General features: G+C 39.8%; 1 protein-coding gene across 5 annotated transcripts in view; it reads left to right on the forward strand.

Moving 5' to 3' along the window:
- Positions 1-26,229, forward strand: part of PTPRM (protein tyrosine phosphatase receptor type M) — a 650,734-nt gene that overhangs the window by 283,259 nt on the left and 341,246 nt on the right. For all 5 annotated transcript variants that reach the window (XM_070420643.1, XM_070420639.1, XM_070420640.1 and 2 more), the window contains exon 5: positions 6,475-6,590. In XM_070420643.1, coding sequence (XP_070276744.1) covers positions 6,475-6,590 — 116 coding nt within the window. The remainder of the gene's footprint in view (positions 1-6,474; positions 6,591-26,229) is intronic.

The following is a 26,229-nucleotide window of genomic DNA, read 5'->3' on the forward strand; positions in this document are numbered from 1 at the left end:
GACTTATAAAATGTATTCGTATATAGTGGCTAACTTATTTTTCTATGATAAGAATGTTGAATCTATTTTTCCACTTGACAAATTATTCCATTAAGATCCATTTTAACTTTCAAGGAAAAAATAAAGATTTGTCCTGAAACATGTTAAGAGCAAATCTTCATCTATCGTAAGAGTTACTTGACTTCTTTGGCTCCATAACCTTATTCATATAATAGAGTAATAACAATAAGGCTTTCCTCACAGGGTAAATGTACAAATTATATGAATTAATGTATAATGAAGAATTTGGAGCAGTGCTTAGTACATTCTAAGAGCTCAATAAATGTTGGCTGTTTATTATTATTAATTACTAGAGGTCCAGTGCACGAAATTTCGTGCATAAGGGGGGAGGTCCCCCATGCTGGCCTGCACCCTCTCACCATCAAGGACCACTCAGGGGATGTCCAACTGTCGGCTTAGGCCTCTCACAGTCCAGGACCCCTTACTCCTTACTGCTTGCCTACAGTAAGAAGCCGGTCTCACGGTTGGCGAGCACAGCGGCAGTGGTGGGAGCCTCTCCTGTCTCCGAGGCAACGCTAAGGAGCTGCGAGATTGGCTTCTGGCTGAGCAGCGCTCCCCCTGTGGGAACGTACTGACCACCAGGGGGCAGCTCCTGCGTTGAGTGTCTGCCCCCTGTGGTCATTGTGCGTCATAGTGACTGGTTGTTCTGCGGTTCAGTCGATTTGCATATTAGAGTTTTATTATATAGGATTATTATTATTGTTTTTATTATACACTACATCTTGACAGGGCCTCTAGAATGAGGTAGCTGCAGATTGTAACCCTAAGTAACTCAACTGCTTTTTTTAAGTGGGGTAATTTATGAGTGTCCATTAAAAAAATATATATATTTTAAAGTTTGTAAAATATATTGTTTTTCAGTTTTAGAATAGGCATTACCAGGCTATTTTTTTGGTAAAAACTGTTTTTCTTGTTTGTGATGATATGCTATACAAATAGAGAGAAACATTGGCTATTTATTTGGGCTGTCGGGCATGCCTCCAGTTCTTTTCAACCTATGCCATTACATCAGAATGTAAATGAAAATAAAAGGGGTTAGCGCACAGTCCTCTTTCGTCCCACTTCAGTTTGCACTTTGATCTCACAAATTACTATTTTCTGATTTTGTTAGTATTTTGATACAGGCTTTGAAGAATCAATACTATGAAACATTTAGAAAAAAAAATGCATCTTGCTCAATGATAATTCTTGACTTTGGTAATGAAAGGCTGATTTGAGATAAATTAATACCCCAAACATCTATTCTTTAAAAAAAAAATGTTTTATTAGCGACAAGCAACAGAATATGGCAGAGATGAGAAAGTAGGAGAGGTGTACTAAAAAACTGTTTGAAATTCATGGAAGATTGTTTTTAGAACTCCTGCAGATTTTAGAAGAAAGCTGGCATAGCATTTTGAAAGGGTATCCAGGAGACAAATGGGCCTATAAATCTGGAGAGAGAGAATTTGTCTTTTTGAATACTGAGATATTGAAATTTTCTACTCTAACGGTGCTCTACCTGGTGTTACAATTAAGGTAGTTTGGCAAGGTTCAGAGCATACAGCTCAGCACGGGATCAGAACTTTTCTGGCTGTAGAGCTCTTTTCCTTGGGGTCTTTTCCAGCATCCAGTGATAAATCAATTCTTTCAAATAGTAATGAACATTTTTTAGGCTAAGCACCAGGCATATTGTATGCCTTCCCTACATCAGCTTGTTTAATCTTTATCCCAACTCTCTGATATAGTTACCTTTTTTAAATCCCTATTATTCAAATTTTAAAAAAATCCGCTAAGGCGTCAGTTTAGGAACTTTTGCTTCTATTCAGAGGTAGTAAGGGGCTGAGGTATTGATACTTGAATAAACATGTGCTAAAATCCAAATTTAAAAATTGCCAGTCTTAAATTGCCTCCCAACTGAAAACAGTTGTAGGATTTACTGCACTAGACAGGGAAGATCCAGGCATCCTAGAACTTTGGAAATATACAGGCCTTTAATGTTTATTGAAAAAATTTACAAACACCATTAGTAAAAATTCTGACTTGCATGTTCTTGAAGGAAAATAGAATCCCACAGTCCCTTTGTCTTATTCATCCTGGTGGATGAGTTACTAGCTTCTACTCAGATCAGAAATGCTCTTTCATTTGAAAGGGATAATTTGATTATATAAGTGTTCACGCTTAATATGTTTGTTCATTTATTATACATCCAATTATTATTTTTCCTGGCAATCTCTTCTCAACCAAGCAGCCTTGTTGTTTCCAAACCAAAACAATCTGTTTCCAGAGAAGGGCCCTCCCCAAAATACAGTTTGAACAGAGAAATAAATTCCTCAGGCCCTGAGCCTCACTGTGCAAGGAATATGCACTGGCACTTTCTGAGAAAGCCATATTAGAGGGGAAAAAAACAATTTTAAAGGAAACGTGATAATTTTCATTCTGAGTGACATATCTTTATTAAGAATGGGGTGAACAAAGAAAAGTATAACACAATCATATCTTTGGCCTCCAAATTAAAAATGCAAGTAATATCCTAACTGATAAGTAAGTATTAGGACATTGTGTTGGTAAATGAGTTTTGCTGTGTCTTTCTCTGGTGGTGTAGGCAGCCATGGTTAGAAACAGGGCCCTTAGGAAGCAGTCTCTCCAGGGCACACTTCCTGTGCATGAACAGATTGAGAGCAGAGCCAGTGACCACCCTGATATTCCAATTATTTATTATTATTGCTTAGCTGATAGAGCAGAGTACACATATTTAATAAGCTTATCAGAAAAGTTATAGAAATTAATTCTTAGTATTTTTGAGCAGGTATTGAAAAGAGCTTTTTCATATACCCTGCTCATAGAAATACAAACTATTATTTGCTTTAAGGAAAGCAGTTTGGCAATTTGTGTCAAAATGCTTTTAAAAATGCGTACTTTTTGTCTTAGTAATTTGATTTCTAAAATTTTATCCTAAGGAAAAAACAAAAAGTCTACATGACAATTTAATTATGAAAACTTTTATCTTGGCATTATTTATAAGAAACTCAAATGTTCCAACAGTAAAGTTTTCTATGTCCGTATAATGTATGTGAGGATTTCTCAACCTTGACACTACTGATATTTTGAGCCTGGTATTTCCTTCCCATAGGCTCTGTGTTGTGCACTGTAGGATGTTCAACACCATTCCTGGTTTCTGCCCACTAGATACCAGTGATACCCCTACCTTCCTCACCCTTATTGTGATAACCAAAAATGTCTCCAGACATCGCCATATGTCCCCTGGGGGGTGACATTGCCTCTGATTGGGAATCATTGATGTATAGTAAGCGGATTTTTAAATAGTTTTAAATGAATATTTTAAAAGTGAAATACTGAATATCTTGTTAAATTTAAAAAAAAAGGGGGGGGGGGGGGGGCGGGAAGCCCTAACCGGTTTGCCTCAGTGGATAGAGCGTCGGCCTGGGGACTGAAAGGTCCCAGGTTCGATTCCGGTCACGGGCATGTACCTTGGTTGTGGGCACATCCCCAGTAGGAGGTGTGCAGGAGGCAGCTGATCGATGGTTCTCTCTCATCGATGTTTCTAACTCTCTATCCCTCTCCCTTCCTCTCTGTAAAAAATCAATAAAATATATATTTTTTTAAAAAAGATGAATGTTTGCCACAAAAAAGTAAGATACCAGTAGACCAATTTAGAGGATGTAAAGTTTCTTTAATGGCAAAGGGTTGCTCTGACAGTTCTGTGCAAAGCCAGATATTTCCAAAGGATCTGTCAGAGCAGCCCTGAATAACATAGCCACCCATAATATGTCCACATAAGAGGATCTTGCCAGGTGCTGGAAGCTTTCCTTTTGTGGTTCCAATAGGAATTTAGGAATTTTTTTACTTTAACCCCTCCCCCCAGGCCCACCCTATTTTCAGCTTTTCCCAGGATTTGGCTTTTCATCTGCCTTCTCGCCTAGTGCAAATACATAATCTGTATGAACATTCCTGAATTCACTCTGAGTCTAGATGAATCAAAGTTTCAATTCCCAGCCTCCCTCAAGGGGCCCAAGCTTTAGGTCAACGTGCTATGTGTCTTCTCAACCTGTTAACTGGTTCAGGATGCTTTTCCTTAAGAAATTTTAAGTTTGCAGAAATGCATACTTATTGTAAAAGTTACTTCTTGGAGATAACTTTATATGTGATTTAAAAGTTAAGCACTTTATTTTTAATGTTTATTATTGAAACTATTTTCTAAAAGAGAACAATAAATTATTTAAATCATAATTCTTAGGGAAAAGAATTAAATTGATTTTAAATATCTTGGACAGCTTTTAATATATTAGTCCTATTAAGAGGACTATATAAATGAAGCCATTCAGATTCTGGAGGTCCAGGAACATATGTCCCACGGATGAAGGGCAACTACTATATACAGGAGAGAGGATATGTGATATTGGAAAGGCCTAACAAAAAGACAAGAGAGTCCATGGAAGCTTCATGGAAGAAATAGCATTTGCAAAGGGCCTTGAAAGAACCTAAAATCCCAGCAGTCAAATAGGAGCCATTGCCAGTGGGCTGAAGAGCATGGGAAAGGCAGACCAGGGTGGCAAGGCTGGCAGAGGCAGTGTGGCACAGTGGGCCCTGCCTGGGCTTTGGAACTCTGGTTCTGACATTTACTAAGTGCCCACAACTTTCCCATCCCCATCTGTAAAATGGAAAAAATACCGATGTCATAGGACATTTGTGAGTATTCCATGGGAAAGTTTCTGGCACAGAAATGATAACAAGAAAAAAAAAGTTATTTTTTTTTCTATTTTCTAAAAACAATGGGTCTTTCAGTTTTGGGGGAATAGAGAATAGAAAAGAAATTTTATTTTGGAACTTTTTACAGAGATCTATAAAAACCATAGAATCATATTATTCTTGACCACATCTAATTTGATTAATTTACTGAAAAATAGTTCATAAGGGTTTAAATTAATATATTAGTATGAAAAACAGTGATCTATGGTTATACCACTTTTCTAGAAGTTCTTAAGGGTATTTTGAAAGCTAAGCATCAAGAATATATTGTCTAAATTATTAGTGATGTCCAAATTAGCAATGGGGTTCCCTGTGTGTTGTTCACATTAAAATTCATTTTTTCTTTGTTCTTGGATAGTAACCCACTTCCGTTCTTAATTATGTTTTTCACAGGCTAATATTAATTCTAGTTCATCATCTTTGGGTACCCAGTAGTTGGGGACCATTCTTAAAAGTGTCTAAATATGACCTAGACTTGTTGCCCATGAGGGAAAGCTGGCGTGGCACAAACAAGTCATTGTTGTTACTGTCCAGCTTCATCCATACTTCCCAGAAAATACTGGTGTCCTTGTTCTCTTCCTTTTCTACTCCCTAACCCAGTGATGGCGAACCTTTTGAGCTCCGTGTGTCAGCATTTTGAAAAACCCTAACTTAACTCTGGTGCCGTGTCACATATAGAAATTTTTTGATATTTGCTACCATAGTAAAACAAAGACTTATATTTTTGATATTTACTTTATGTATTTAAATGCCATTTAACAAAGAAAAATCAACCAAAAAAATGAGTTCGTGTGTCATAGGTTCGCCATCCCTGCCCTAACCTCTCCCATCCCCACCCATTGCTACTCTTTCACTCTCTCATTGTGATAAGAAAATTGTTCCTAAAAGTAAAAGTTATCATAAAATGTAATTCCTGACCTATCCTTCCAGTTCCTTGACACATGTTTTCAGTGTGCTGTGGAAATTGGTTTGTACTTCTCAGATCAAATAGTATTATCTTTTTTTAAAACAGCTGTCCCCTATGGACAGTGTATGTTATGAGACTTAGTGCCGTTTAGCATTTGGAATTGTTCTTTCTTCTTGAATTGGAAATAAGAATTAGCAAAAATCACCATGTTATGGCGTCACAGCATAATTTCAGAGTTTGTCTATAGGGACAGTATTTTTGGTAACAGGGAAATATTATACAGGCAATGCTGCATACCAATTAGTTGTATTAAAATATATATTATGCACAGCTCTGACTTGGCTTAAAAAGTTTCCTTGACAACATCATTTAACTTCTTACTGTTCTTTTCATGTTGCTAGTATAAATATCTAATATGTTTTTGTTCAAAACATCAATTAGGCTTCAGTATAAGCTTTATTAATACAGATCTGTTATTACAAGAAGACTGCTGAGCTGTGATAATTTGCACAGCAGGAACAATAAAATATCTTCTTTCTGTTTGATTCTATCCCAGAACACTTGGCTTTTTAATTTTTTAACAGAGCCTTCCAGGATCTCTTTTACAATCATAATGAAATCTTTATAGCTCTGATAAGCAAAAGTATTGTTTTCTTCAAGGGTAAACAATGGGAAGGCCCGAAGTTACAGATAGACTAAAAAAGGCACATGTTAGTTCTAGATCCCCACTTCTAATATCTTTCATTGTTTTCTCCGTGTAGCCAGAACCCCCCACTTCCTGCGGATTCAGAATGTGGAAGTGAATGCCGGCCAGTTTGCCACTTTCCAGTGCAGTGCCATCGGCAGGACCATGGCAGGGGACAGGCTCTGGTTGCAGGTACAGTAACTCATTTTACCAATTTATTAAAGGTCCAGTGGGAAGAATACCTGCCCCCTGGGGAGGGGCCCAGAGAACTGGATCAGTGCCAGGTCCTAATGGAAGATGGATGGTGTGGGGAGTTTTCCGGTACCCTTTCTTCTTACTAAGTGGCCGGAATACTAAGAGTCCTAGATACACTAATTATTGTTTGTCACAGACCTTGTTTTGAATTTGTTTTTCCCCCTTTACTTGTGCTTAGCCATCTTGCTTTGAAGAGCTGATTCTCAAATTACTTTAAGAGCATTATATTAAAGTACAAATAGTACCCTCTTCCTACTTTTCCTCAAGAAAAATCCAAAAATTTTCTCTCCTCTCCTCTCCTCTCCTCTCCTCTCCTCTCCTCTCCTCTCCTCTCCTCTCCTCTCCTCTCCTCTCCTCTCCTCTCCCCTCCCCTCCCCTCCCCTCCCCTCCCCTCCCCTCTTTAATCTTTCTCTCTCTCTCTCTCTCTCTCTCTCTCTCTCTCTCTCTCATGTTTATAGGCCTTTTTGTAATGTGAATTTAGGCAACAATAAATCCAAACTTAGACAACTTTAATAACACATATTTTACCTTTAAGAATTTCAAGTAGACATTTTCCAGGGTATTCATAATTTGTGTGTTTTACAATCCTCAAATTTCTCCTGTGTATTTTGCATGGCAAATCGTTTCAAGGTTAGATCCATGGTCTCAATAATTCTGACAAAATGAGTGACCTGCCCCCCTCTAACCCGAGTGTTACCCACTTTAGGCTCTAGGTTTCATTTACCCTCCCATGCAATTCTCTAATTTCATTCTTTTTCTTCCTTTCAAACATTGATGTGCAGGCTGCTCATTCTTCACTCTGAGTAGTGTTGACTTTCCCCCTTTCCTTTTTGGTTAATTATTTACTTACTAGAGGCCCGATGCACAAAATTTGTGCAAGAGTAGGCCTTTGCAGCCCCGGCTGCCTCAACCCTCGCAGCCCTGGCTTCATCCTGAAGATCATCCAGACAGTCACACCGCTGTTCAGCCACTCGGTCGATTTGCATATTACGCTTTTATTGTTATAGGTTGTGTTTGCTACTGGGCTGCTTCATGTTCTAAGCCCTCTGTGTTCTATTCCTGTTCACCTTGGTTTCCACTTCCTGCAAACAGACTTTTCCTCTGTGCACATCACCTCTCCAGCTTCTATTATACCTCTTCTGCACTGTAATAATGGTTGTGATGTGTTACATTTGCATGATACTCTATAATTTTCAATCTCTTACCCTTTTAATCACCACAACTGCAGTAAACGGCCATTTATATTCCTCTATTTCTGGGGAAAATGGAAGATAGCCAAATGTGCTATCCAAGATTAGTCAATAATGTGTTGGCAAATGGGGAATACATTCTGGAGGAGTCTTCTTAAGTATAGCTGGGTCCTCTGGACAATTCCTTACCCTTGTACCTTGATGTCACTCTCTTTTCTCATATCCTTCTGTCCCTGCTAGTATCCCCTGGCCAGGAAGGAGGAATGTGTGTAGAGGACTGAAATTGTACCTACCAAATTCATCTTTACTATTTCCTTCTCTCCAAAAGTTGTACAATCATTATTTTAAAAGCTTTTGCAGTGTGTGAAAACTGTGCCTGACCCCGTTCTTCAGTATTTGACCTTTTCCTTTTTATCCCACTTTCCAATTATCTTACAATCTTGATGTTAGTGATTGAGAATTATTTTCTTAGTGGTTGTTTAGTATTAAATTCTGTCAAGATTCGCTACTTATGGTAATTGATGAGACGTTTTTAATTGGCATTTTTCACAATGCATTAACGACCTTTTAAAAATGAAAATATCCTTCTCATCTTTGATTTATCTCTAGAAATCTTAGTTTTTATGGAAAATTTTTCTGATATTTATATTAATGTTACTTGAGAGAATACAATATAAAGTCTAAACTCTCTCCTCAGCAGAGTCTTATATATTCCCAAGAATTTACATGCAAGTTTAGGGATTCTATTTGTTCTTTCTGCAAACTGGACTTGGGGTGCTCAGGCTTAAACTTGAGCATTTCCTTGGGGGTTGGAGATCTTCAACGATTACAATGTAGGGGGTTGTTTTAAAGAGAATCTCTCACGTTGTAGGGAGAAAGCTAGCTGCTATTTTGAACAAAAAAAGGGGGGGCTTAGTGCAGAGTTCTCAACCCTGACTCCACTACTCTATGTGGAGAGGTTTGTCTGTTCGTTTGTTTTTGTTTGTTTGTTCATGTCCGGTCTATACCAGGATTCTGATTTAATTTGGTCTGGGGTAGGACCTGCCCTCAATATTTTGTTAAAGATCTCCCAGGTAATTCCAGTGTGTGCTCAGGGTTGACAGTCACTATTCTGAAGCAAAGTGCAACATGTGTTTCAAGTTTGGAAAGGAAAAGGTAGCATAAGTTACAACTGGCACCTGTATTCCTTTCTGACTCTCATGATGAATTTCCCATATACAAGGTCTCCCCTGCTTTTGTTCTATTAAATTTAATCATTGTATTGGTAAATTGTTTTTATGATTAATCTATTAATGTTGTTGTCTATTGCCCAATCCTTTCTTGCTCTTGTTACCATCAGGGACTGCTTATTGCCTGCAGATTTCCACATGATTGTGTCCAGAAAGGGGTGACAAAGATAGAACTGTTGTAGCTTTGAAATTCTAAGTGAAACTTAGTTTGTCCTGGACTCAGTATGCTATTTGGTTTGTGAATCTTTGCGATGTTAGAATAATTTTACTGTTAAATGGCTTATACCCTGTGGTAATATAGGCATTTTGTGGAGAGATGTTTATTTTTTAATAGCTGATGAAATAAGACTAGTGCCCTTCACTTGCAATCATGGTTTCTAATAACCTGTATGTGAGGAGTGGCGTCCAGTAGTCATGAAGATGTGCAGCAGGTGATAGTTTCATAGAGCCCTCCTGCCCTCTCGGTGCTGTGCCCCAGTCCTTTGCCATAGGCCATTCTCTACATGTGGAGAGAAGCAAACCTGGAATCATGGACCAGATCTGTGTAGTCTATAGATATGACTATGGACATTTCTTCCTTATTACACTAATGCTATAACAGTTTAACAAAATGCTTCCCTGCATATAAACTCACTTACATCCTCAAAATAATTCTCAGATCCAGGGGGAAAATTGAATACAAACATTTTTTTTCAGTCATTTTGTAATTTGAATCTTCCCAATAGTAAGTCAAGATTTAGGAATTAATCATGCATCTTTACTTGGGGAACATCAATGTTTTGGGTATCATCATTTACAATAATTTGTGTTACTTGTGCTAATATCTTTTGAGTTCTGCAACAGGCATTTTGCATAGAGTTGCATGGGTGTATGGCATGGTCTTAAACTTCTTTTGTAGGTGAGGGGGTTGAGGGGCAAGGGTTGATTATCTGAGGTCACAAAGGTAAATGGCAGACCTTGGAACAGTACATCTCTGTGTCTTACTTTTACTTTGCTACTGATTAATTATACTCCACTATGCTCTCTTCTCATACCCTAATGCTAGGTGAAGAGGCCATATTCACTTACCACTTTATTACTAGAATTTGAATGTGACCGACATTCCATGATTAACATTAAGGAGCCATCCTGACAAAATTAAAAAGCCCCTATGTATTTCATGTACATATTGACCCACACCTAAGAAAAATGGTCAGTGGTTTGATTGTTTTAAAATAGAGATTAAATATGATCACTGTCAGAGTCTTTCACAAAAATGTAAGACAAATAAATCTGATGATGACACTAATGAAGAAATGTTTATGGTGAACAGATGCAGCCAATCTGTTTACATTTTCTTTGTTATATCTATGGGCCACACAGGTTATTGCCAAAGTGGAATCAGTATTTGTAGAATACAGAACAACAGAATAAAACACAGTACATGAACATCTATTATTATAGCTGCAAAGTACTTAAAACACCTTGCAGACAATTACAGTAGGAAGACAGCATGAAACTATTTTTTATAGTACAAAACTGATGTGCAATGGATTTGTTGAAGATACTTGCTATATGCTATTGGATATGGCAGTCTATGCATACAATATTGATGTAACCATGGGAGATAATAAAATGAAACGTATTTGCAAAATCATTCAAGCACCCAAAACATGACCATATTTCTTGTTATTATCAACTTTCTGATCACTTGTGAAGCTTACATTTAATATATATATATATATATATATATCTATACTAGAGGCCCGGTGCACAAAAATTTGTGCACTCGGGTGGGTCCCTCAGCCCGGCCTGTGCCCTCTCGTAATCTGGGGCCCCTTGGGGGCCCCTTCCCCTGGCTGCTGGCACCAGTTTTCCTCCGGTGCCCAGAACCCAGGCCTTCACTCTTCGCCGGGAGGGGCCGGCACAGTGGGCCAGGGGCTTAGCTCTTTTAAAAATACTTCTGAATGTTTGGTAAATAACCCTATAGGAATATACTTTCTGGAACATGTTGGTTGTTAAGGGCTGATTTGGGTAATCAACAAAATGTATGTTAAAATCCTAATCCCTAGAACCTCAGAATGTACCTGTATATGGAGATAAGATCTTTAAAGAGGGGATTACATTAAATTGAGGCAGTTCCAGTGGGACCCTTAGCCCATTTCACTGAAGTCCTTATAAGAAGAGGAATGTTGGGGTCCTGCCCAGCAGGTCCAGGGGTTCCCAAAGGTGTGGACAGAGTCGGCGAAGAAGGAATGACACAGAGGCAACGTTCAGGTAATCATCATAGCCAGGTTCTCTTTTTATTGTCCTGTTACATCTATATTTATACTATTTGATCCTATAAGCATGCCTCTATAAGCTTTTTTTTGCCGAGGAGAGCATGGGGTCCGTTTATTGGGGGGTCAATCAAAGGGGGAACTGGCTAGGGTGGGGTAGGGCAGCAGCTTGTCTGGCCCCTGCGAAACCCAACTTGAGTCCAGAGCCTCAACCGCTTTGAAGCCAAAGTCTTCCTCCACCTTTATCTGCATGGGGGGCCAGCTCTGGAGTCAGCGGGACTCCCGCCTGGTGCCCTTCCTGTGGCGCTCGCTGCGCTTGCTGCCTCTTCCACCCTCTGGGCCCCTCGCCAGGGGCTGGGCTGCTGGCTTCTGTGGGCGCTGGTGTCCTCCTGGGCGGGGACAGCCCCTCTTTCTCTGGAGGCTCGTTCTCAGCGTTGCCTGGGGTGGGGGCGTCTGTGCCCTGGCTGCCCTCGTCCTCCAGTAAGATGGTGAACTGGCTGGCCCGGTAGTCATCGCCGTAGGAGTCCAGCACCTTCTTGAGAAACCTCCACTCCTGCTGGAGTCTCTGTGTTATCCTCTGTACCTGATGGAGCCTGTTCAGGACCCGCTCGTTCACCTGCTTGATCTCCCTGGAGTGCCGACCCAGCGCCTGGTACTTCCTGTGATTGAGTTCCCGTTGGCACCGCTGTTGCTGGCCTCCGGCTGCCTCCTCCTCTTCGTCTTGCTCCTGGAGGCTGGAGCTGCCCAGACCCCCAGACACGAACTCCACTTTGGTCTCAAGCTCGCTCTCCAGGATGTGACCTGAGAACTTCTCAAAGCCCACGGCTGCCATGGACCCCTCTCTCTGCTCCAGCTCCATTTCTCCCTGGCTCCCGGAGCAGAACTTCAAACCTTGCAAGCCTCTAGTTTAAAGTGGCTTGCAAAATGACACAGCCCATCCAATTTCACAGCCAGGCACCCAGGCCCCGGCCGCTAAGCCTCCTGGGAGTTGTAGTTCTCTATGTCCGGCTTGCCTCCCTCGCCCTCGCCCCTCGTCCCAACTGAAAGGCCCTGCTGGCTGGTCTAACCCTGTGGCCAGGCATCTGAGTCACCTCGGGTCTTTATTCCTGTCCTGACACCGCGCCATCTGACCACGGAGACTCTCCTCTTGGGAGGCCCCTGGGTCTCCTTCTGAGTCTCCTCAGGCCAGGCACCGGATCGTGTGCCCCAGCTGCGATGCAGCCCTGGCGCCTGAGTCTCCTGCTGGGGCCTGGCTGCATCGCCCCGATTGTGTGTCCCAGCGGCTATGCAGCTCCAGCGCCTGGGTCGCCTTCTGGGGCCTGGTTGCGTCAACCCCCGGGGACCGGATCTCTGTGCCCAGCTGCGATGCAGCCCCGGCCCCTGGGTCTCCTCAGCCCAGGCACCAGATAGCGTTCCCCAGCGGGCGACACAGCCTCGGCCAGCGCATGGGTCACCTTCTGGATCTCCTGCTGGGGCCTGGATGCATTGCCCCGGGGACCGGATCTCATGCGACGCAGCCCCGGCCCCTGGGTCTCCTCAGCCCAGGCACCAGATCTCGGGCCTCAGCGGCTAAGCAGCCCCAGCACCTGGGTCGCCCTCTGGATCTCCTGCTGGGGCCTGGCTGCGTTGCCCCGCCCCGGGGACAGGATTGTGTCCCCAGGCACCTATGCAGCTGGCCTCTGGCCCCACCTCTGAGTGTTCTCCCATCACTGGTGATCAGTGATCTGAGAAGCCAGGCGGGGCAGGGAAGAGGCAGACATCCACCTCTTCCCTGCCCCACCCAGCTTCTCCGATTACTGGCCCAATGCCAGCAAAGGCGGCCAGGTTCTCCTATCACAGAAGCCGGCAAAAGCCGCCTGGCTTCTCCGAGCAAAGGCAGCTCGGTTCTCTGGCTCTTGGCTGCCACCTGGGTTTCCGATGTAGTCAGCGGCAGGCGGCTTCTTCCCTCCTTCCCCTTTCGCCTCCCAGCATTGCGGCTACATATGCAAATTAGCCGTCATCTTTGTTGGCGGTTAACCACCATCTTGGCTGACAGTTAATTTGCATAAGGATATGCTGATTAGCCAATGGGAAGGGTAGCGGTCGTACGCTAATTACCATGTTTCTCTTTTATTAGTGTAGATATATATATATCACTGAGAAGAGAAAAATGGAGTTTTAGATGTTCTTTTTTATACTTATAGATTATTTGCTGATGTACAATTTCTTAGTTATATATTTTTATGCAGTCCTTGACCCTCTAGACCATATATGATTGTATTAAATGGCTATGTTCTTTCTTAAGTATTTAAATTTTATTTCCCTACATGTGCTTGCTTTCGCTGAGAATTAATATTTATAATACCTATTTCAGCATTTAATAAATAAAGATGATCACCAAAAACAGTGCTGATATCTGTAAATCCACAGCCAGTGCACACTCTTTTCCAGGAAACATAGGCATCTCTGCCTCTTCTCCTATATCTGTTCAGTGTGGGAATTTTTTATAACTTCTGCTATTTAATTCATTTCTCATACATTGAAGAGGTTCCTCTATTTTTACTCTTCTTAGTGTCTTAGTCAGCTTGGCTGCTAAAACAAACTCCCATAAGCCGGTGGCTTAAACAGCTGGCATTTATATGTCACAGTTCTGGAGAGTGCAAGTGCAAGATCAGGGTGCCAGCATGCATGCAGGATTCTTAGTGAGGGCCACTCCCTGGGTTGAAGATAGCCTTATTCTCCCTGTATCCTTATACACACACATACACACAACATACATGGGGGGGAGGGGGCGGAGAGAGAGAGAGAGAGAGAGAGAGAGAGAGAGAGAGATCTGGGCTTGCCATGCCCATATAAAGGCACTAATCCCATCATGATAGGGGCCCCACTCTCATGACTTCATCTAAACCTAATTATCTTCCCGAAGCCCAACCTCCAATGCCATCATATTGAGGATTAGGTTTCAGCGTATGAATCTTGGGGGGACACACATATTCAGTCTACAGCCTTCAGCTACAGCATCAAACTCAGAAGTGGGTGGGACATGAAAGTGGTTCAGCCTCCGGAACAATGGCAGAAAGCAAGGAGGCAGTGGAGATGGGAGCAGTGAAGACGCCTTGTCAACAGTAGATGGATGGCCTCTTTCCTCAAGCCAGGGATTTACATGTGCATGTTGGGTGAAGAGCAGCTCGTGAAGGGAACCTTGAAAATAATCATCTTCTCTTGACAAATCTAGGGGCCCCTATCATTATTAAATGGCTTACTTTTTAGAATCACAAAATTATATAACATCTGAATTTAATGGAACAGGCTTTACATTAAATTCTTAATTTGATTAATGAGAAAACAAAAGCCCAGAAAATGTTGGAAACTTTCACACAGTCATATATTATGTATTTATGTCACTTGGACATTTTTCTTCATTGCTCAACCTTGTATTTCAAGTAAAATTGGCCTTTGAACCAAATATTCGTAGATTTACTGTGAAAATATCTTTGTTAACTTTATAATCTTCATAATACAATACATTTGACTTTTTCTCTTTTAGAAGACAGCTGGTGTTTATTAGAAGTAAGGCATCAGAGTAGTATTTCAAAATGATGTCATAACATGCATCAGTTTGTAGGAATAGAAAAGAAAACCGAGTGGCATTATCGTGAAGAACTCATTAAAAAGATGGTTGCAACACAGCATCTAGAATAATACCTGTCGCATAACATGTACTCAGTAAATACCAGCTCATGGCACTTGGCTTACTGACTGCCTAAAGAAATCCTGTGTCTCTCCTCCAGATGAATCTCAAAGGTCCGTAGTTGACCAGGAAAACAGGCACAAACTCTGTCTGACTTTCTGGGGCACTTGTTTTGAGTTCATTTCCAGAGGAATGGTCTTTGAGGAGAGAGGGCCATATAGAACGTAGTGGTACTTCCTGCTATTTCAGAATATAGGGCAAATATCATTCAAAGTTGGAGTAATTTTAGAAGCAAATGTGTTCAATAATATATTGTCCTTCCAAGCACCCTTTTCCTAGGGAGGTTAATTCTCTATTATAAAAGTTTGTTCTCTAATTCCCCTTCTAAAAATTTTTCTTGCCATAGGACCAGTTAAGTGTAATAGCAATAAACATCTATTAAGGATAATTTGAGTTCTCACCATGACAACAGATCTTTGTCACAGTAATTGATGAATGAAACCTACCCCACTCATTTTTTTGTATGACATGTAATTCAATATGAGCTCTTAATTTTAGAAGCTTCGTTTTCTAAAAATACCATTCAGTTGGGATCAAAACATTTTTAGTTGTTGGCCCAGAGATATTTTTGAGAGTTTGATATATAATTCCACTTAACTGAGTATAAGCTACCCAATTGTGAAAAAAGTATTTTCACCAGCCTAATAGATTTCTCTCATTCCTTTTCTGAGCTCAGATCATTGTGGACCTGTTTTTGAGAGAAAAGGAAAATCGTGAGATTTTTCAACTTAAAATTATTTTCATAAAATAGCTATTCTGACCTATAGGATTTTGCTAAAAAAAAAATGAATGAATTATAAATTGAATTAATACCATTTACATTACTGACTTCAACAGATATGTTTGAGATAAAATAATTACAATTCCATTTACTGGACACCACTGTGTGTGAGGTGCTCTGATAATCTATATTCAGGCTCCTTCCCCCCGACCCCGAACTGATCCCTAGGAGAACTCTCTTTCTTACACCCCCATTTTTAGAAGGAATTTAGGCTCAGGAAGTTTCAGTCATATTTTCCCCCCAGTGGCCAATTGCTAGTAACAGGAGCTGGGATTTGAACCATGCCATGCAAGTCCGGAATCTGCATTCTTAACCATACAGCCTCTTGCATAGTACAAAGACACAAGTATTTCCTCATGGATTCATAAGCATTATGTAGTGATTGATTTAAGTGATACTTTTTATCAGAATTTAAAATTAAAGTTATATTCACATGTGTGGAGTTTTGCTTTGGCTTTTGTGCTAAGAGATGTATACATTTGGTCAACTTTTCTTGGTGGCTTTTAGTTTCATTTATAGATAATCAGGGAAAAAGTTACAACTGTATATGAGAACAATTTTGCCATCCTATATAATAAAAGGCTAATATGCAAATTGTCCCCTCAACCGGGAGTTCAACCAGGAGGCAGGGCTGGCCACCAACCACCGTCGGCCCCTCCCCCGTCTGGCCCCACCCTAACGGGGAGGCAATCAGGGGCGGGGCCGGCCATCCAACCTCTCACGTCCCCTCCCCCTGCCAGACCTCACCTGTGCACGAATTCATGCACTGGGCCTCTAGTTCCAAATAAAAGCCATAAAAGTGATTTGAAAAGAAGTAAAATTACAGTTCCCTGGGCAAGCTTAACTTGGGTATTTTATACCATATATATTAAAGCATAAATTTAACATCACTTACCATCATAGAAAATATCAGGAATGCATAAAAAAGACTGTCTCTGGTTGCTACAGGAACCATTTGCTCCTTAAAGTTATGAGTTGCTGAAATCTCATGCATTATTGTTCATATATATGATGCAATATTGAGCATTCAGACTGAAAACATCAAAGCCTTATTATGTTTTAATTTAGTATGATTTTGGATTACCTTAATTTGAAGGTTAAGATTTATTTTACATTGATGAAATAGTATGATATGTCTAGGGAGATTCTAGGAGAAATAAATTTTACTTTGTGATATTACCTGACTTAGTCAAAGGAGATACAAGCAGCTGGTGTTTTGAGTAGGATGCACCAGGTAAAGTGGGAGGAGCATTGGGATTTCTCCTCCAACGCAACCTGAAGGTCTCTGGGCCAGGTTATGAAATTGAACTTGGAAAATTGCAGGTCAGGCTAATTCAGTTTGTTTTTGATCCAAGAACCATAAAAGCATTTATTATTTTTTTCATTTTATCAAAAGGTTCATTTGTTTATCTTGCTTCCAAGAATCTGCAGTTCTGTCATGAGAAGGAAAGGCGGAAATGGTCATGCTTCAGAATTCCCCTGATCGAGGTTCCAGGATACTAACACTGCTCAGCCTCTTCTGTCTCCTTTTAGAGATTCAGGCCTTGGATCAGGGTCCTGGAGAGTTCGGACACTGTTAGGATCTCTAGGTTGTTCCTCTCTGTCTCTTCTTTCAGGAAGAGGAGGGAAAAACGGACAATGATTCAGCTGGGAGGTTTATGAATCTGCCTTAGGTGGCCTTGAAAGTCCTAGAAGATTTTCAGTCTGGAAATCTGGAAGTAGGTACCAAGTAAAGAGGGAGGAAAGTTTACTAAGGTCCTTCGTTGAGATGGAAAGAAAATTTGACAACTTTTGTTGGGTTTTAATTTTAAAAATCTCCTTAGGACCATAGAAGTTGAATAGAGAACAAATCATGCTCCCAGCGTGACCCAGTTTGAGACAAGGCCATGGACATCTCTGAATAGCACACAGTCACAGCGAGGAAGTTTCTACAGACGATGAACTTTGAAATCATGAAGCAGGCCATTGTTCTCTTCTGCATCTCTCCTGCTTATAAAAATGCCATCCTTCATTCCCTTCACTCAAAGGAAAGAGGGTTGGCTATTGCCCAAATGTAATAAAATTATGTTTGTGTTATAAGAAGTGATGTCCACCAACCACAAAGGAAAAGTGGCAAATTATGTAGTTTCTGTTTATTCTTAAAATTTGAAAGCTAATTATGACTTTCATTCAAGAGATGAATATTACACATATCCCCTGTGCTAGATATGTGATTGTTATTTATGAAAATGTTGCTGCAGAATAAGGCAGCCACCTATCACTAGGATATGGTCTCCTTTGCCAAACTGTCTTTTAACTTCTATTGAGGTGGTACCTTTACCATATAAATAGCTTGATTCTTTTGCAGGAAGTAAATGATACCTGGACAAAATGGTTCTTTGATTCATGTAGCACTGGAGTATGTATAAGCCAGCAGCAAAACCATCATTTTTTCCTGGAGAAATAATCATGGTTAAAATAGTCGTTCAAAAATAAAAACATGGGAGATTACTTTCTAATTGCTTCTTTGAAGAGAAGTTTTTTACTTTTATTATAGAAATTTTAAATAAATTCAGAGGTAGAGAGAATATTATATTCAGCATCCAATTTTAACAAGTAACAATATGTGGCCAATTGCTTCATCTATATTTCCACCTGCTTTCCGTCTGATTATTTTGAAGCAGTCTCAGTCGTCTTGCATTTAACTTATAAATGTTTCTCTAAAATAGGAGTTGGCAAACTTTTTCTGTAAAAGACCAGATAGCAAGTTTTGCAGGCCAGTCTTTGTCACAGCTATTCAATTCTTCCAATATAGCAGGAAAGCAGCCACAAACAACATATATAAAGAATGAGTGCGGCTGAGTTCAGTACAGCTTTATGTATGGACACTGAAATTGAAGTGTCATATAAGTTTCATTGTCACAAAATATTATTCTTTTGATTTTTTTCTACCATTAAAAATGTAAAAACTATTCTTAATTTGTGAGCTGTACAAAGCAGGGCAGTGGCGGAGGTGGTGGGGCACAGATTTGGCCCCAGTCCCCTGCTCTAAAAGATAAGAGCCCTTAAAATCATAATAATTAGTCACTATGTAAGCCTTAGATAAATAGTCTTCACATTTCCTTGGCTGACTTATAACTTTATTTCTTTTAACAGATTCTGATTATTTGCATTATAATTGCATTATGTTTATGCTTTGCAACTGGATGATTATACCCTAAGTCCTTTTTATCATAGGTTCTCCATCCATTTCCCCTTATTTATAGTGGTTGTTAGTGTTGTTGAAACTGTGTTTGTCCTCTACAGTTTCCCATATCTTGAATTTTGCTCATTGCCTTCTGGTAGTGTCATTTAATCTGTTCTTCTGACTAATATTGTATTTCTAGCATTTTATGGCTCCTTTTGTGATCGTATCAGTCATTGATGATTATTCCTAGGTTTATTAATTCATCGAGGGTTGGGCTGCAGAATGTCTTAATTATAGCAGTCATTTTTGTTTAGTAGCTAGAATACTTCTAAAAAGAACTCTTTCATATCAACTATTCGGTTACCCTGATATATAAATCATAAAGGGAAAATGGCTTAAATACTTGATGCTTTGTTGTTGTTGTTGTTGTTGTTGTTTTTAGCAACTTTCCAAAATAATGATGTAATTCACTGACATTTCCTGAAAGTGACCAAGTGGGTTATTAATATTATTGTCATTGTTTTCATTGGCATTATCATCAACTTGTAAATTGAACACATTTAATGTATTTTGATCCATGATACTTATTATCTTTATTGCTGCTCAAATCTTCCACACCTAAACAGTGGGGCGTACTCAATGTGGATGATCCCTGCCCTGGGCCATCTGAAATGGCTTTCTTGCTTTCTGGTGTGACAGTATATTCCAGGCTTTTTTTTTTTTTTTTTTTTTTACATTTTCCACCTTAATGACCTAGAATCAGCTATTTCTTCAGGGAGTCCTGATTCTTTTTTAGTGGGAATTGATCATTAGGAATTATAATCTGACCATAGAGTTACTCATTACTGCTATTTAATTCTTCTGGATCTTCCCATCAGACAGAGCTAGAATATATACACATGTACACATTCACACATTTAAAAATAAAACCTATGTCCTGAGATCATTCTGACAGTTTCAACTCAGGACTACAGGGCTTTCAGCCTCCATTATCTTGTATCTTTATCTTTTTTCAACTATGTTTTCTGAAAGAGTTGTGTATTTTAATGCATATTGATTGAGGAAAAGTGATGTTCTTAGCAGGCCATGTTTATGACTAGCCTATTCTTTTAATCATGGATGGTTACTCAGGCACTGCCATCTTCCTCATATTAGAGTGCCATTATTATAGTTTTGAAATAAACAGGGTCAAGTCCCTGCCTTCCACACCCAAACATTTAGCCCAAAAGGAAATGTTAGTCAGTGTCAGGCTCCTTAGTCTGATGAGGCTGGGTTAATTCAGTCAAGAGTTGAATATTGCCCTATCTGGTTTGGCTCAGTGGATAGAGAGTTGGCCTGCAGACTGAAGGGTCCCAGGTTTGATTCCAGTCAAGGGCACATGCCCGGGTTGCGGGTTTGATCCCCAGTAGGGGGCATGCAGGAGGCAGCCGATCCATGATTCTCTCTCATCATTGATGTTTCTATCTCTCTTCCTCTCCCTTCCTCTTTGAAATCAATAAAATGTATTTTTAAAAAAGAGTTGAATGTTTATTTTAATACTAAAGAACTTCTAATTTCATTGATGTTCATAATTACTGCACTTATTATGTATATCCTATATTAATTGGATGAACTTTTAAATGAAACTTAGACACAAGTTGACTAAATAATATTATTCAAATATTACATATATATATATAATGAAATGAACTATATATATCAAAATGAGGTTCTAAATTTCTATAATATTTTTTTTACTCACACACACCTATAAAGGCTATATGTTCAAATAATTTATCACTTTGGATATCTGCATATTACTTGGCTATATCCATTAGTCAATTAAAGTATGCTTGTGAATATATATTTATAGTACATGATAATGTAAGTAATGACTTCTATTTCCAAATTGATAAATATTTGGGTTAGCTTGGTTATGGCCTAGAAATCAAAGGTCTGCACTATCTCTTTTTTTAATTAAAATAAAAATATATAGGCTCCAGAAAGTAGATTTGCTAAGGCATTCAATTATTGTTGGATTTAGATTACATAAAATGTTTCAAACAAAATTATTCCAGGCACTGTTGATACTGTTTGTGATCCCAGTGTTAAGAATTTCAATCAGTATCTTACAAATGAGCATATTGTAAAGTGGGATAATAGAGACTATTTTCCCTATTGAATAAATGAAAATGCAATTTAACCCCCACCTGTATGGCTAAGGAAGGGTGACCGGCCCATATCTCCTCTAAGCTTTTGCACTCAGAGGGGCTACAAATTGCCAGGGATTGATTAATTTTCTCCAAGTGCTGCTAACTTCCCGGACCCCAATTTCTTTCAATCATTGCCCTGATTATTGCAGAACTATTTCGGAAAGACTTAATATGTATCTTTTCGCTGGTAAATTACTGCTCATTTAGAAGTCCTAGAGTTAGTCCACTGCACAAAGAAGGTTGTAAGTCTAATTTAAATAACTGTAAGTACTTTTTTTTTTTCTAGTTTGCTCAGATTGAAATACATGCATGGTTAAAGATTCTCTTGTGTTTATAAAAAGCTGTATTTAACCCACGAAGATCATTTCCTCTCACAAATGACCATTATGGTGGTTTCATTAAGTTAACAATCAGTCAGCAGTTTTTTTTAACAACCCTGGACATTCAGATACCATGCTTTGCTCTGAGCATGGGGTTTTGTTCTCAACAATTGGGCCCTAGGCTCGCTCTTCCAGTGACCTCTGAGATTGTAGAGAACAAAAGGAATGCCCATCCTTGGTGATTTCTCATTGTCCTGCTGTAATGGTATTAAGAACATAGTGCTGCTGTCCTTAACAGGACTACCTCCTTCTAACAGTGAAAATTGAGCTAAAACTGGCTGACAGATTTGCTCTCTCTACCCAAATGTATATTTTCATCATTTTATTCTGCCAGAATAATAAAGCATTTCCCCTGGATGCTCAGGAGTACTGGAGGTTCTGAGCCCATTGTCCTGTCCAGTCATCCCTGTCATGTGGGAAGGCACACAGGGAAGGGGACTCATGTGCTGTTTCACACCTCCTTGCATCAGTGAAAACTGATGGGCACTGTTACCCACACGTCCTGTTTAATTCTGACCAGAGAAAGGCTATCTGGGGACCAAAAGGCATTTCAAAATCAAATTGATCAGTCATCCATTCAGTGCCTAAATCCCTTTTAATATTACCATCAGCCCTCCCTAGGATGCACCAGGCATGGTGTTCATGCTGGAGAAACAGCAATAAAAATCCTGGCAAAGATCCCTGCCTTTGTGGAACTGTATTCTAGTAGGAGGAAATAGACAATGACTGTAACAAATAAGAAAGTAGTATATTAGCAAGTGATCAGTTGCATTCAGGAAAAGCTAGTCAGGACATAGGGGTAAGCAGTTGCCATGCAGAGCAGGTTTCAGTGTTAAATCCAGGGTCTGAGTAGGCCTCCCCGAGAATATATTTGAGCTGTGATTGGAAGGACATGGAATTAACTGCCTGGATAAGTTGGGGAGAGCATTCTAGGAGGACCAAGGCAGAGGCCCCTAAGGAGGATTGTACCAGGTGGTAAAGAGACATAGGAGCCTGGCTATGGCTGGAGCTGAGGCAACAGAGGAGTAGTGGGGGGGCCATGGCAGAGTGATAGTGGAGTTGGCGGGTGGGGGGAGGGGGGAGAGTGATGGTGGGTGCGGGTGGGTAAGACTGGCTGTGTACATTCTTGGACGTCACTCTTTTATTCCCAAATCTAAAAACTGAACGTTCTCCATATCTCATTTAATAGCAAAACCTGCCCATTTTTGTAATTTATATGGTGACAGACATGACCTGAACTGATGTGAAGCTATTGATGACCTCTGTTTTTCCTCCTTATAGTCAATATTCATATCTTTTGATACAGAAATACCATTGTGTCTGGTTAGAGGGTACTGTCTCAGGCTCTCCTGAGAACAACACATAATATACAGTATATGCACATTTATAAAATTAAAAATATACTAAATTCTGAGGTACATTTTACCCAAGAGTTTCAGGTAAGTGATAGAGCCCCATGGCCATGATATTCAAGAACAGTCCCTATTTCACATGGCCTGGTCTTTCGGTGTCTTAGAGGTCCTGAAATAAGCTCTCCTCTCCCTCTGGAGTTCTGTTTCTCAGCACTTTCTAGCTCTTCACCCGTGGAGAAGACCAGCCCTTCACTGTCCTGCTCACATTCCTCTGAGCAAGCCTACTGCTCGTTTGCTTCTCAGAGCGCGGGCTGCCAGGAACATATGCTGTCTTCTGGGAGTGTCTCCTAGCACCACCTCTCCAGATAGTTTATATTAATACAACTGAAAATTGAATTAAATATTTTTAAAAATTTCTGATTTATCTTTATTGTTGAAAGTATTACAGATATCCCCATTTTCCCCCCATTGGTCCCTTCTACCCTGCCCCTACCTCCCCAGGCCTTCACCACACTATTATCTGTGTCCATGGGTTACGCATATATGCAAATAAGTTCTTTGGTTAATCTCTTTGCACCCCCACCACCCACCTCGAAATATTCATATACCTTTAAGTGATGAAGGTGTTCCTAAGTATGTACTTGGAAAGTCTGATTTAATAAGGAGGAAGTACACTATTGATTTGCATTTATTTATATTTATGATTATCTTGTTAAATTTATTGTTTGGCTTTGTTGAAGTCTTTCTTTAGTCCCATTTAATTCATTCATGTTGATTGTCAAAGGCATTAATAGTACATGTTGGAGGAAATCAGGAAATAACCTGAGCCAAAGCTCCAGAAACATAACATCCACCCGCACGCTGATGAGCAGCTATGTGCTCTGGCGGCTCACAGGTTTCTCGTCCACACTGCTTGCCTGTCATTAGTCCCATATTCCTCTCCTCTTGTCCACAGCAATAGCAAAGTGAAGAGCGAGATCTCTCTCCCCACCCAGTGCTCTGTGGACATTCTCTCATTTTCCCTCCATTAACCCATTCATGGTAAATGCCTTATACAGGTGTATCATTTTTATCTTTTATACCACATTTTACTGGACCTTTTCTATATTTAGATACACAAATATTGCCATTGTATTGCAATGGCCTACAGTATTCAGTATAGTAACATGCTGTACAGGCTGTTAGCCTAGGCTGTACCATATAGTCTAGGTGTGCAGTAGGCTACACCATCTAGGTTTGTGTAAGTACACTCTGTGATGTTCACACAAGGATGAAATTGACTATCAACACATTTCTCAGAATGTATCCCCATTGCTAAGCAATGCATTACTTTACATCTTCGTAAAACCCCAGGTGTTTTTTTTTATTATCCTGATGCTCACTGTATTAGTGTCCTAATGCTGCTATAACAAATTACCACAAATTTAGTAGCTTTATGATCATACAGATCTGGAGGTGAGAGGTCCTAAAATAAGGTGATGGTATGGCTGGTTCCCTCTGAAAGCTGTCGAGGAGAAGCTGTTCCTGGCCTTTTATAGCTTCTAGAGACCGCCTTCATTTCTTGCTCATGGTCTCTTCCTCCATCTTCAAACTCATCACTCCAGCCTTTGCTTCTGTGGCCACATCTTCTACTGCATTTGACTCCCCGACCTTCCTCTTATGTTGTGATGACACTGGACACACCTGGTTAATCTAACTTAATTTTCCCATCTCCAGATCCTTATTTTAATCAGCTCTGCAAACTGTGTAAGGGAACATATTCACAGGTTCTGGGAACCAGGAAATAGATGTCTTTGAGGGCCACTATTCTGCCTACCACAATAGTGGGCAATGTTGCTAACGAGGGACATGCTGAGCCTAAAATATTCTTTCATTTTCCTATTGGTTTCCCTATGAAAGATTAGTTGTTCAGTTTCAGGGCCTGGGATATAAATCTGTTCACTTAACAACCTCATATTTCTGTTCTACCAATGCCACATTTTTTTTCCACTGAGACTATTATTATTCATAGAATCAGCAAATATTTGTTGGGTTCTATTTCTTGTGCACCCATGTAATGAGTGAGCTTGATTCTTGATTTGTGAACCTCATAGTCTACTAGAAAACCAACTTCCCTTGGTATCAGTTGAGCTTCCACACTCTTTCCTTCAGTCCATTACCATACCCATAGATGTGTTCATGTCACCGTTTTGCCTAAAATCCTCCCTTTCCTGGCATCAATATAAATGCTAATCCTCAACATGTTTTATTCCTTGGCGTGGTCTCTCTTATGCTCATCTTTCTAGCTTCATCATCTGCTATTCCTAGAAGCACTTTTGTTCTAGCCATGTGGAATAAATTATACTTCCCCCATGCTCTCTTGTCTTGACTCTTGCAGAGGTTTTTTTTGTTTGTTTGTTTGTTTTTTGCTCACTGGGCTCTATTCTCCTCTGTCGGTGACTGCTAAGCCCCTGTTTAACCTCAAGCCTGGCCTCAAGTAGCTTTTCTGCAAAGCCAATCCTCACACCCCTTTCCAGCAAGGTCCTCTTTTCCTGGGTTTACTGTTTTAGGCAGTTCATTTCTCTGTACTATGACTACTGCCTTTTTCTGTTTTCTCTAATAAGACCGTAAATTCAGTTAGGTAAGGAATTGCTCCATGCTCCCCTTATATTAACCAAGAATGTGCATCTTAAAACATTTTTACTATGTGTTGGTTGAATGAATGCTTGGATCCCTGTACATCTGAATGATTTACTAGAGAATTATCTGCAGATTTGAGCAAGATTTATGATTTGATATGGATCCTAAATTTGAATGATTGCTAGTTAGCATTTGGTTTCTCCTTCCTATGTACTTTTTTTTAAGAAGCTTAATCTAACTTTCTGTGTGATTAAATGCATAGGATTTAAAAAAATAAAAAAAGCTTATTCCTGAGAATTATTGTGACTCATTAGAGTTATATGGAGTTGTTAGTTTGAAGCTTTTATTTTAAAGGATAAATCTGTGGCATGAAGATAATAACTATGAAGCAATACCCCTCTCAACATATGAATAAACTCAAAAAGGAGGTTTTATTAAACTTGAGTGCCCTCAGTACATACTTTGAATATTTGTGAGGGATCAGTGAGTATATACTTTAAAATCTTTTGAATAAACATTCTGTTGAGATAAGCTTATTCATTAGGAAAATTGCTACAGGATTACTATAGAAGTATATCCTTATAAGATCCATGCCACAAGTAAGTAAATAAATAAGTAGATTGCACTTTTTGTTATTGTTATTAGTAAACAAAACAAGTAGTTACAGATATGAAATCTG

This window comes from Myotis yumanensis, unplaced genomic scaffold, assembly GCF_028538775.1.
Source record: "Myotis yumanensis isolate MYYU_CA2020_CCGP unplaced genomic scaffold, mMyoYum1.0.hap1 SCAF_7, whole genome shotgun sequence".
NCBI classification, from domain to species: Eukaryota; Metazoa; Chordata; class Mammalia; order Chiroptera; family Vespertilionidae; genus Myotis; species Myotis yumanensis.